General features: G+C 43.1%; 1 protein-coding gene across 1 annotated transcript in view; it reads right to left on the bottom strand.

Moving 5' to 3' along the window:
• GARS1 (glycyl-tRNA synthetase 1) overlaps window positions 1–920 on the bottom strand; it is a 47895-nt gene extending 46975 nt beyond the window's left edge. Inside the window, exon 1 of the mRNA XM_032401847.1 lies at window positions 650–920. Within this exon, the coding sequence (XP_032257738.1) occupies window positions 650–871 (222 nt within the window). The 5' untranslated portion in view covers window positions 872–920. The remainder of the gene's footprint in view (window positions 1–649) is intronic.
• Window positions 921–12868: the final 11948 nt, after the last annotated feature.

Here is a 12868-nt window from a genome sequence, read left to right on the forward strand (position 1 = left end):
ATCCACGTTTCAACTTTTTATTTTCTCAGCCGATCATCTGGCTAACGAAGCACTGAATGAAGGAAGGTGTCAAGGAGGAAACACTATGCAAAGCATTCTGAAGATTTTAAAATAGTCCAGCCGTAAGAAGACAGAACCGACAGCTTCGCCCCTGACCGTAAGAAGACAGAACCGACAGCTTCGCCCCTGACCGGGGAAGAATTAGGAACCTCGCCAGCCGGGTGACACAAAGAACACCGCAGAGACTGGAAAAATGAAGTTGAGGATACTGAGCTAGGCCAGGAGGAGTAACCAAGGGTCACAGATCCCAGCCCCAACGGAGACAGGAGAGGCGCAGACATTAACAACGACTGGGAAAGGAGAGCAGATCGCGAAGGGAGGGACGCAGGATGTCGGAGGGGATCCGAGGGAGTCACCCAAGGAGAAGCTAGGACGCGGGTCCACGGCAAGGAAGGTGGCCGACGCACGCGGGGACTGGAGTCCAAAGTGGGGGAGGCGAGGAAGATACCAGGAAACCAAGGGCTTCCAGCGGATGAAGGAGAGGGGTAACCGGCGCGGTGGACGGGTGCCCGAGGAGGAGAGAGGATGACGGAGAGCAGACCAAGGGGAGGAGAGCCCGGGGCCCAGGGGAGGCGCAGAATGCCAGTACCTGCTGGCGCACGGCAAGCCTGAGAGGGGCTAGCACCTCCTCAGCCCCGGCGCCGTCCATGCTGCTCCGCGAGGCGGCGGCGGGGAATGAGCTCCGGGCGCGGGCGCGCGCGCTGAGGGGCCGACAGGGCGGGAGCGGAGGCCGGGCCGGGAGCCGGGAGGTCAGCGACAGCAGCAGCGCGGCGCGGGCGGCTCTAAGCAGCGCCGAGCGCAGAGAGTGCATGAGCCGGCGGGCCTGGGCGGTCCGGAGCGGGCGGCGGCGGAAGCGGCGCGCGCGGCCCGGCCGGGAGCATGATGAAATCGCCGCGTAAACGCCGCGGCGCGCGCGCAGCCGCACATTCCCCACCCCGCGACGCGGCGACCGGCAGATTCGACACAGAACCCGCAGTCCTTCAGAGACTCCAGAGGGCTCGCTCCACCTTGGGCGCCTGGGAGGGCTGCGGGATCTCAGGTAACACCCCGCCAACAGACTTGCACAAAGATGAGCCAGGCCACCCCAGGGTGGACATTCCCGGACGCAGCCCCATCCGAGACCTGCAGACTGAGACGCACAAGGACCGTCAAAGCGTAGGCTTTGGGCACTGACACTCGGTCTCACCCACGGGAGTACACACTTCTGTTTGTGTTCGTGCGCTCCGGAGCCTTAAAGGCTCATATCACATCAACTCAGGGACGTAGCCTCAATGTTGCTCAAGCTCTCATGCTCCTCGTATGAAGAAACAAAAGAGGTTAATGATTTGCCCATCTTAACACACCCATGCCTTACCGACTTCAAGAAAATAGCTGGGGAAAGGCGGAGGAGAGGTGAGGGTCTTTTTTGAAAAGGTGAGTTCTAAGCAACCTTTGTAGGGCGAGCAGGATTTGAACCAGCGGACATGAGGAAAGGCAAGAGGCAAAGAGAGGAGGAAAGACTAGGAAAAAAGATAATGCAGGGAAGTGGAGCTGAGAATCCAGGTGCCCGCGATTCCCTCCTGCGTGGCCTTGCCCCAGGAGACCTGCCCTCTTGTGCTTGGGTCCCAGCTGGCTACCCTCCAGAGATGGCTTCCTCCCTCCCTTCTGCCCCAAAGGTGGGTTGGCAGGCAAAGCTGGATTCCCTTTCCAGAGAGAGAATAGAAAAATAAAGAAAGTGTTGGTTATAGAAATAGCATTGCCCACACCCACCAGAATGTCTAAAATTAAAATGATGGAAAATGGCAAGTGAGGCTATGGGACTGTCTGTCCCACACAGCTGCATTAATGAACTGTTTGATGGCATCTATTAGAGCCAACCATACACACACACCTTCCCTGTGATCACCCCAGGAGCTTAGGAGAGTAGACAGGCTCACCAGAATGAAGTTGCCTTTCCCAGTACTATGGAAGTCCATATTCTCTTCTTGTTCCAATTTGTGGTTCTGGAGAAGTACTAACAGTTGAGCATAAGCAGGGCAGGTGCAGAAGAACCTTCTGCAGTATTAAACCATTTGTGTTTTTAAAACTTTTATTTCAAGATTTGACATTAATCACCATCTTTATTTGGCTTCATTTTAATAGGTAATTTTGAATTTAATATTTTTAAAGATGAAAAACAATTTTAATGTTCACATATACTCTTATTTACATTGTTATTAAAACATATTCAAATTCTGTATATTTTGAATCTACTTCTATATGTATTTTCAATTCTTTAGATCAGTAATGTCTCATCGATTTTCACATGAGGACAGTCCCAGCTCTAGTCTCCAAATCTGTTTTCCCCCCTCCAGTTCATCCTCCCTACTGCTGCCTCAGTGATTATTTCTAAAAGACAAAGCTGTGCATTTTGCTTCTCTGCTCAGGACACTTCAATAGGTCCACATGGCCCTTAGCAGAATTTCCTAAGTGGTTTCCCTTGGGAAACTACATCTACAAGACAATAATAATAGATTATATTCATTGAGGACATACTATGTACAAGTTAGCATTCCAGTTTATCTCCTGTAAATTTATTCACAATCCAATAAGATAGACTCTAATAATTCCCATTTTATAGGTTCAAGATTCAGAGCGCTGAGATATAAATAACTTGGCCATGGTCACACAGCTACTGAATAGAGGACCAGAATGTGAGCTGGGGGCAGAGGCAGTTTTAACGTATAACTTAATGAAGCTCAGTTTCTCTCTTTTTTTTTTTCTTTAGCTCATTTGTTTTGTTTCTTAAATTCCAAATACGAGTGAGATCATGTGGTATTTGTCTTTCTCTGACAGACTTATTTTACTTACCGTTATGCTCTCTAGCTCCATCCATGTTGTTGCAAATGGCAAGATTTCACTCTTTTTTTATAGCTGAATAATATTCCATTGTAGATATATCCTTCACATCTTCTTTATCCATTCATCTATCGATGGATACTTGGGCTGCTTGCATAATTTGGCTATTGTAAATAATGCTGCAATAAACATAGGGGTGGGGCACCTGGGTGGCTCAGTCGGTTAAGCATTTGCCTTCCACTCAGATCATGATCCCAGGGTCCTGGGATCGTGTCCCACATTAGGCTCCCTGCTCAGCAGGGAGTCTGCTTCTCCCTCTCCCCATGCCCCTCCCCGCCCCCCGCTCATGCTCTCTCTCTCTCTATCTCAAATAAATAAATAAACAAATCTTTAAAAAAAAATAAACATAGGGGTGCATGTATCCCTTCGTATTAGTGTTTTTGTATTTTGGGGGTAAATACCCAATAGTGTGATTACTGGATGGTAAGGTAGTTCTATTTTTAATTTTTTGAGGAAGCTCCATCCTGTTTTCCACAGTGGCTACACCGGTTTGCATTCCCACCAACAGTGCAAGAGGGTTCCTTTTTCTCCACATTCTCATCAACACTTGTTTTTTCTTGTATTTTTGATTTTAGCCATTCTAACAGGTGTGAGATGATAGCTCATTGTGGTTTTGATTGGTATTTCCCTGATGATGAGTGATGTTGAGCATCTTTCCTTGTGTCTATTGGCCATTTGTATATCTTCTGCCCATTTTTTAATGGATTATTTGGTTTTTAGGTATTGAGTTGTATCAGTTCTTTATATATTTTGAATACTAACCCTTTATCAGATATGTCATTTGCGACTATCTTCTCCCATTCAGTAGGTTGCCTTTTAGTTTTGTTGATTGTTTCCTTTGCTGTGCAGAAACTTTATTTTGATGTAGTCTCAATAATTTATTTTTGCATTTATTTCCTTTGCCTCAGGACACATATCTAGAAAAATGTTGCTACAGACGATTTCAGAGAGATTACTACCTGTGCTCTTCTATGATTTTTATGGTTTTAGGTCTCACATTTAGGTCTTTAATCCATTTTGAGTTTATTTTTGTGCATGATGAAAGAAAGTCATCTAGTTTCATTCTTTTGCATCTAGCTGTCCAGTTTTCCCAATACCATTTGTTGAAGAGACTGTCTTTTTTTCCCTTTGGATATTCATTCCTTCTCTATCAAAGATGAATTGACCATATCATTGTGGGTTTATTTCTGGATTTTCTGTTCTACTCCATTGATCTATGTGTTTATTTTTATGCCAGGACCATACTGTTTTGATTATTACCACTTTGTAATATAATGTGAAGTCTGGAATTGTGATGCCTCCAGCTTTGCTTTTCTTTTTCAAGATTGCTTTGGCTATTGGGGGTCTTTTATGGTTCCATACAAATTTTAGGATTGCTTATTCTATTCTGTGAAAAATGTTGATATTTTAATAGGTATGCATTAAATGTGTCTATTGCTCTGGGTAGTATGGACATTTTAACAATATTTGTTCTTCCAACCCATGAACATGGAATGTCATTCCATTTCTTTGCATTGTCTTGAATTTCTTTCATCAGTGTTTTATAGTTTTCAGTCTTCCACCTCTGCGTTTTTTGTTTTTTTGTTTTGTTTTGTTTAGGTCTTTCACCTCTTTGGTTAAGTTTATTCCTAGATATTTTGTTGTTTTTGGTGCAATTGTAAATGAGATTGTTTTCTTTTTTTTTTTTTTTTTTAAGATTTTACTTATTTATTTGAGAGAGAGAGTGAGAGAGCACAAGCAGAGGGGGAAGGGTAAAGGGAGAAGCAGGCTCCCCGCTGAGCAGGGAGCCCAATGCGGGGCTCAATCCCAGGACTCTGGGATCATGACCTGAGCCAAAGGCAGATGCTTAACCGACTGAGCCACCTAGGCGCCCTATTTTTTTTAGTTTCTGTATTATTTGTTTTTGTTCTATTCTTTATTATTTCCTTCCTTTTGCTGGGTTTGGGTTTTGTTTGTTGTTGTTCCCTAAGACTATTCTTAGTTTGCATGATTTTCTTTCCTCTCCTTTGCTCAGCTTGGTTACTTTCCATAACTCTGTCTTCCAGTTCATTAAATCATTCCTCTACTTCTAGCCTGCTACTTATTCCATCAAGTGTATTTCTTATTTCGTTTATTGTGTTCTTGATCTCTGATTGGTTCTTTTTTTTATCTCTGTGTTAAGGGTTTCACTAATGTTCCCCACTCTTTTCTCAAGTCCAGTGAGTATCTTTATGATCATTACTTTAAAATCTTTATCAGGCATATTACTTATATCCATTTCACTTTGGTCTCTTGCTGTACTTTGGTTGTGTTCTTTCATCTGGGAGATATTTCTCTGTCTCCTCATTTTGTCTGACTTTTTGTGTGTGTTTCTTTGTGTTAGGAAAGTCAGCTACTTTTCTTGCTCTTAACAATAACAGCATTATCAAGAAGAGGTCCTATAGTGCCCTGCAGTGTAGTGTTCCCTGTTCCTCAGAGCCTGGCACTTCAGGGAGTATCTCCTATGTGTGTTGCCTACACTCTGCTGTTGAGTCTTGGCCTAATTTTCCTTCAGTCTAGTTGTTTGCAGAGGCTCTCTTTGCCTATTTGTGGGCAGTGTTTGGTCCCCAGCAGGGGTGGGAGGCATTTTAACAAGGTGTGGGTTGGTCTGCTTGTGAAATAAGGCATACCCCCACTGCCACGGGAACTGAGGTCCTGCAAAATGCACAAGTCCAAGAGATGTGGTGTTGGCAGGATTTGCACAGGTCTTCTGTGGGAGGGTCCCGCAGTGCCAGGACTGAAGTGAGCATGGCTGGAAGTGAGCGGATCCTTGAAGCGTGGAGGGCGAGGCTTGGTGCAAAGTAGAGAGTTTTGTTGAGGTGCTGCTTCCTGCAGGTGGCCCATGTTTATGCTGAACTGCATGGGAGGGAAATAATGCCTGCCAGCTTCTTTGTTCCTAGAGGGGTCTCCCTGTGGTGATCCCTGTCTCTCTGGGCCACACTCTGAGATGAGCAAATCACTCTCCCTCTTGTCTGCCCCTGACATTTGTCAGACTGCTGTATCTGCATAGACTGTTTGTCCTGCTATCTCTATAAGGATAAGGATTCCATTTCCTAACCCCCTCCAGGCTCTCCCAGAGCTGAGCCTGCAGATTTTTAATATCCTAGGCTTTAAATCCTGCTGGTTGTAAGAACTCATGAAACTGACCCCTCTGGCTTTCAAAGGCAAATGTTATGAGGATTCATCCTCCCTGTTTATGAGCTCTCTGGTGTGATAGTCTGTTTTCTGCCCTTCTCCGTGCCACCAGCTTCCTCCCCACGGCGGTTGGCCATGGTCCATTTTGCTCCCAGACTGTGTCTTCACCCTTCCTACCTTCTTTGATGTGGCCTCTTCTCAACCTTCAGTTGTTCTACCAGTCTTCAGATTGTTTCGGGGGTTGTTTACGCTGCTGTGAGTATTATCTAGTGTGGGCATGGGACAGGACAAGCTTAAGGTCCTCCTATTCCACTATCTTCCCCAACACCAATTGTTGAAAGGAAAAAAACTCAACAATATTTATTTCACCATTGATCAGGTATGGTGCCTTTGTTGAAAATAAATTGACTATGTAAGTGTAAGGCTATTTCTCTGATCCCTAGTCTGTTCTAGTGATCCATCTGTCTATCAACCTTTATGTCAATATCACACTTTCTTGATTACTGTTGCTTTAGAGTAAGTCTTGAAGTCAGATAATGTACATTTTCCACCTTCTTTTTCAAAATTGTTTTTTACTATTCCAGGTCCTTTCCATTTCTGTGTAAATTTTAGAATTGACTTGTCAGTTGAAAAAAATACCTGCTGGGATTGTGAATCCATAGGTCAGTTTCGGGGGAATTGACAACAATATAGGCTTTGGATGTCTTTTGTTAAATTTATTTTTAAGTATTTTACTTGTTAACGCTGAGTGTTATTTTGTTTTCCAATGATTTGTTGCTAATGTATAGAAATATAATTGATTTTGTGTAGTGATCGTTCATTTACTAATTTTAGTAGTTGAGTTTTGGGGTTTTTTTTTTTTTTTGGTAGATTCCTTGGGATTTTCTACATTAATAATCATCTCATTTGTATAAAGAATCAGTTTTACTTCTTCCTTTCCAATCTTTATGTTTTGTTTTGTTTTGCTTGCCTAGCTGTATAGTCTAGGTCATCTTGTACAATATTGAATAGAAGTGGTGAGGATGAACATCTTCCCTTTGTTCCTGATCTTAAAGGCAAAGTGTTCAATGTTCCTTTAAGTAAGTATCATGTTAGATGTAGAATTTTTAGCAGATGCCTTTATTATATTAATGAAGTTCCTGCTGTTCCTAGTTTGCTTAAGATTTTGTCATGGATAAGTACTGAATTCTATAAAATGCTCTTTATGCATTTACTGAGATGACTATAGGGTGTTTCTCCTTGATTCTCTTAATAATACTGAACTACATTGTTGAATTTTTCAAATTTTATATCAACCTTCCATTGCCAGGAGAAATCCCATTTGGTTTTATCCTCCTTACGTTTTGTTGGATTTGATCTGCTAATATGTTGATAAAGATATTTGCCTCTATGTTCATGAGCAATATTAGCCTATAATTTTCTTCTTGCAATATTTTTGTAAAGTCTTTCTATCAAGGTTATGTTGGCTTTATGAAATGATTTGGGAGGAGTTTCTCCTCTGTTTCCTGAAATACCCGTCTCTGTAAGATTGGCATTATTTCTTCCATAACCATTTGGTAGAGTTTACCAGTGAATTTGTGAATAGGTCCTTTCATAGAAATGAAGCCATCCATGTCTTCTATTTTCCCTTTTGTCTTTTTTGGTAAGTTTTGTCTTTTAAGAAATCTGGCTATTTCATATAAGTCATCAGATTTATTGGCATAAAGTTGCTCATAACATTCCAATATTATTCTTTAAATACATGTAAGCTCTGGAGGAAAATCCCCTATTTCATACCTGAAATCAGTAATTAAATTTTTTTTTCTCTTCCTCTTTTTTTTTCTTTGTCAGTCTTGCTAAATGTTTACCAATTTATCAATTTTTCAAACATCTAACTTTTGGCTTTGTTAATGTTCTCTCTTGTTTTGTCCATGTTCTATTCCATTGATTTCTACTTTATAATTTTTTCCTTCTACTTAATTTGGGTTTAAATTGCCCTTCTTTTTCTAGCTTCTCAAGGTAGAAACTTAGATAATTTATTGTAAGCCTTTTTTGTTTCCTAAAACAAACATTTAAAATTATAGATTTGCCTCTAAGTTCTGCTTTAGTTGAATTCCAAAATTTTGGATACATCGTGTTTTCATTTTCATATAATTTAAAATGCTTTCTAATTCCCCGATTCCCCATATGATTTCTTCTTTGACCTATTAGTTATCAAGAGGAGTGTTGTTTAGGGGAGCCTGGGTGTCTCAGTCAGTTCAGCGTCTGCCTTCGGCTGAAGTCATGATCCTAGGATCCTGGGATGGAGCCCCACATTAGGCTCCCTGCTTAGTGGGGAGTCTGCTTCTCCCTCTCCCTCTGCCCCTCCCCCTCCCCCTGCTTGTGCTCTCTCTCTCACACTCACTCTCTCTCTCAAATAAAGAAAATCTTTAAAAAAAAAAGAAGAATGTTAATTTCCAAATATTTGAAACCTTTAAACATATACTGTTATTTTTATTGTTGCCTTCTAGCTTAATTCCCATGTAGTCAGAGAAAAGCATTTGAAATTTATCGACTTCAGTAAATTTTGTGACCCAGCATATGGCAGTACCTTGGTGAATGCTCCGTGTGTACTTAAAAAGAATACGCATTATGCAGTTGTTGTGCATGGTGTTTTATAAGAGTCAGTTAGACAAGGTGGTTGATAGTGTTGTTCAGATCTTCTCTGTCATTACTACTTTTTGTTTAGTTCTATCAATAACTGAGAGAGGATGTTAAAATCTCTGATAGTGAATTCGTCTATTTTTACCTTTCATTCTGTCATGTTTGCTTCATGTATTTTGTTTGACATTATTAGGCATATACACATTTATAATTGTTACATCTTTCTGCTGAATGACACTTTTGTTATTATGAATTGTTCATCTTCATCTCTAAATATACTTCTTTAAATCTACTTAGTCTCATGTTAATATAGCCATTCAAGCTCTTTTATGATCAGTGCCAAATGCTAATGGGGTGCTGAGTCCTCCTGCCATAAGCCATGTGAGTGGACCACCTGGGAGCCATGCCTTCCAGCCCCAGTCCAGCCGCCTTCAGATGACTGCAGCCCCAGTCAACGTCTTGCATCTAATCTTATGGAAGGCCCTGATCCAGAACCATCTAGCTGGACTGCTTCCAATTATTTGACATACAGAGACTGTGAAATAATGTTTGTGGCTTTTTAAGCTGCTAGGTTTGGGGATAGTTTGTTACACAACAATGGATAACTAATACAGGGTTCTTCCCTGAACTGGTTATATAATCCCTTTTCTTGAGAAGTGAGTGACCAGACTGCTGGCCTTCAAGGGACTTTCTGAGGCTTTGACAGTGATTGTCACTGCAGTGAGAATAATATCCTCCCTGAATCCCCTTACTACAGAAAAGCTAGGCACCTGTCTTATTCATAACATTTACCCTAGGCACCTGTTTTATTCAAAAATATTTACCCTTTTACCTAAGAAGCAGAAAATTCCATGGCTTGATTTTCTGGGTCTTTTCCCCTTAGGTGCAGGCAGCTACAGCAGAGGCTAAAGCAGAGAGGTGCCCTGAAGAAGATTCTAAATATAGGGTGAGTGAACCTGGCCTGTGACCCACGTGGTCTGGCTTCCATAATTCTCTGGCACTGACTCTCCTTTCTGGCCCCTGAACCATTAACAAAGTTTTGCCTCAACTTCTAGCCTCCCTTAGCAAAGATTTGTTTCAGCCTCTGTTCTCCAACAACAAGGAGGTAAGGTCCCTTGAAACCTTAGTGATAATGTCAGTGGCTAAGGCAGGGTAATTTATTGTAAGATTAATTTATGTTTTGATTTCACTGGCGTGGAAGCATTGGGAGGAAAGAGAACGGCTTCTCTTCCCTTCCCTCCTTGATCCCTAGGGCATAGGTAAGGGAAGATTTAATCTTCTAAAACTGTTAAATTAGGAGTCAGGGGAAGATACCCACTTAGGGACTTGTACAGTGAGAAGCAGAAGCGGCTAGAGTAGCAAGATTTTCTCTGAGACAAGGAGCAGAGGTCTGTGGATCCAGAAGAAATGGAGACCAGCAAGTGTTCCCAAATACACTGGTCACAGTGTCAGAGTCTCAGTGAGAGGTGGTCACTGTGGCACCCCTGGGAGGGGCTGGATCCAAGTGCTAGGACTCTTTGCCTTTGGGAAAGAATTCCTTTGCTCCAGCTTGGCACAAAAGTGACCATATGTTGGCCTTCAAGGTACCTCCTAGGATTTGGACAGGGAATGTCACAGTGGTGAAATAGTGTCCCCCTGGAAACTTTTGTAATGCTTAAGAGCCGTGTCACCTGTCACGTAGTTATTCAGTAAACACTTACCAAGCACCTACTGTGTGCCAAGCGTTGTTCTAGACACTGGAGGAACAGCGATGAACAAAACTGACAAACTTCCTATTCACAAGGAGCTTAGATTCTTTGGGACCAAGCGGACAATATAAAAATAAGCTGGTTGGGGCACCTGGGTGGCTCAGTCAGTTAAGCATCCAACTGTTGGTTTTGGCTCAGGTCATGATCTCAGGGTTGTGAGGTCGGGCTCTGTGTTGGGCCTGGAGTCTTCTTGAGATTCTCTGCTTCTCCCTCTCCATCTGCTCCTGCCCCCACTCATTCACTCCCTCTCTCTCTCTAAAATAAAATAAATAAAATCTTAAAAAAAATTAAGCTGGTTAATAAACAGTTTCAGATAGCGGTAAGTACTCTAAAAATAATAAAGCAGGGAGGGATGCCTGGGTGGTTTAGTCAGTTAAGTGTTCAACCCTTAATTTCAGCTCAGGTCATGATCTCAGGGTTGTGAGATCAAGCCCTGCATCAGGCTCCATGCTGGGTGTGGAGCCTGCTTGAGATTCTGTCTCTCTGCCCCTCTTTCTCCTTCCCTCTCTAATAATAATAATAATAATAACAATAGCAATAATAATAAAGCAGGGAAATTTGGTAAAGCATGACATGAGATGAGGCTAGTCTTTAGATAGGCGGTCAGGCCTCTCTAAGGAGGCAACATTTGATCTAGGATATAGAGATAACAAGGAATCAGCCATGAGAAGATCTGAAGTAATGGTATGTGTAAAGGCCCTAAGGTAGGAACCTACTTGGCTTACTAAAGAATAGTAAGAAAACCCGGGGCGCCTGGGTGGCTCAGTTGGTTAAGCGACTGCCTTCGGCTCAGGTCATGATCCTGGAGTCCCGGGATCGAGTCCCGCATCGGGCTCCCTGCTCAGCGGGGAGTCTGCTTCTCCCTCTGACCCTCCCCCCTCTCATGTGCTCTCTCTCTGTCATTCTCTCTCTCAAATAAATAAATAAAATCTTTAAAAAAAAAAAAAGAATAGTAAGAAAACCCATGTGTCTGGAATGTTGTGACTGAAAAGGAGAAAGATATGAAACAAGATCAGAGAAGTCTACAAAGTTCAGATCATATAGGTCTTGTAGGCCATGATAAAAAAAAAAAAGTTAATTATTTTCATCTGCAATGGGGAGTTGCTGAAGCATTTTAGGCAGGGGAGTAAATGGTCTGATGTCTGTTTTAAGATTATCATTCTGGCTGTGTGTGGAGATTGGGCTGGAATGAGACAAGAATGGGGACAGGGAAAGCAGTTAAGAGGTTTTTCTAACTACCAGTTAGATTTCCTGATTGGCGGAGTAACAGTGGACATGCTGAGACGGGCTGGTTTCAGGAAATACTTGGAAGGTAAAGCAAATCAGACATACTGATGGATTAGTCATGTTAGAGGAAGAAGGAGAGTCAGGAAAAGAAAATCACAAAGATGGACTTGTGGATATTGGGGGCCTGAGCAAATGGGTAGATTGTGGTGTCATTTCCTGGTACAGAGAAAAGTGGGGAGAAGCAGCATCCCTGCCTCAGAGCAAAGGGATTTGTAAAGCATGATATGGATTAGGGCTGAGGAAGAATATGGTGAGGGAGGGCAGGAGAAGAAGATGGATAAGGTAGAGACAGATGCCCTGTGCAGGAGGACTTCCCTTCTGTCAGTGTTCGGTTTTCTGTGAAGGAGGAAGCAAAGTCATTTGTTGCCGGCAGGGAATCATTGCTTGGCTGTGATGTTAGGGAGGGTGGAGAAGGTCTGGAAAAGCCCTTGTGAAGAACTGAAGAACAATCCTGCTGGGAAAATGTGGGAAGGAGTCACCCAGCTGAGTGTGGAGACACTTCTGGGTCAAATTGTGTCCCCTAAAAAAGCATGTTGTATCCTAACCCCTGGTACCTCTATATGACATTTGCAAGTTCTGGGTGTACCCAGAGCATCTTTTGTTCAACAAGTCTTGTCTGTCTTCACCACCTGCGCTAAGTGACCCCAATGGAGTTGGAGTAGTCAATACCAGAGAGGTGACTTCTGTGTTAGACTGGCTCCTCCAAGATGCAGACACCAGTCAGGATTAAGTGTGCCAGGATTTTATTAGGGAAAATGAAAGGAAGTAGGAATCAGGGAGTTCAGGAGAACCACCAGACCATGATGCCTATCCGACCCCGAGTGAAGGTGAGGGAGCAACAGCTGGGTGAAGCATCCTAGCCTGCCATGTAGTCTCAGAAAGGTTCAGCAAAGCCACTGGGGGCGTTCTGGAACCAGGCTGACAACACAAGAGTCCCCGATACTCATAGGAACCATCTGCCATGGTGTGTGGGCTGCACTCAGTCATTGGCAGGGAGCAGCCTGCGGGAGACATGCCTCAGCACCAGCACCGTCATAGATTTCAAAGGGCAGCAGTTGGGGTCCTCGGTCGGTGACACTCCCTGTGTAGGAGCTCTGTGAGCCGCGTTCTCGTGGTGCCAC

This window comes from Phoca vitulina, unplaced genomic scaffold (genome assembly GCF_004348235.1).
Source record: "Phoca vitulina isolate PV1807 unplaced genomic scaffold, GSC_HSeal_1.0 scaffold4, whole genome shotgun sequence".
Taxonomy (NCBI): domain Eukaryota; kingdom Metazoa; phylum Chordata; class Mammalia; order Carnivora; family Phocidae; genus Phoca; species Phoca vitulina.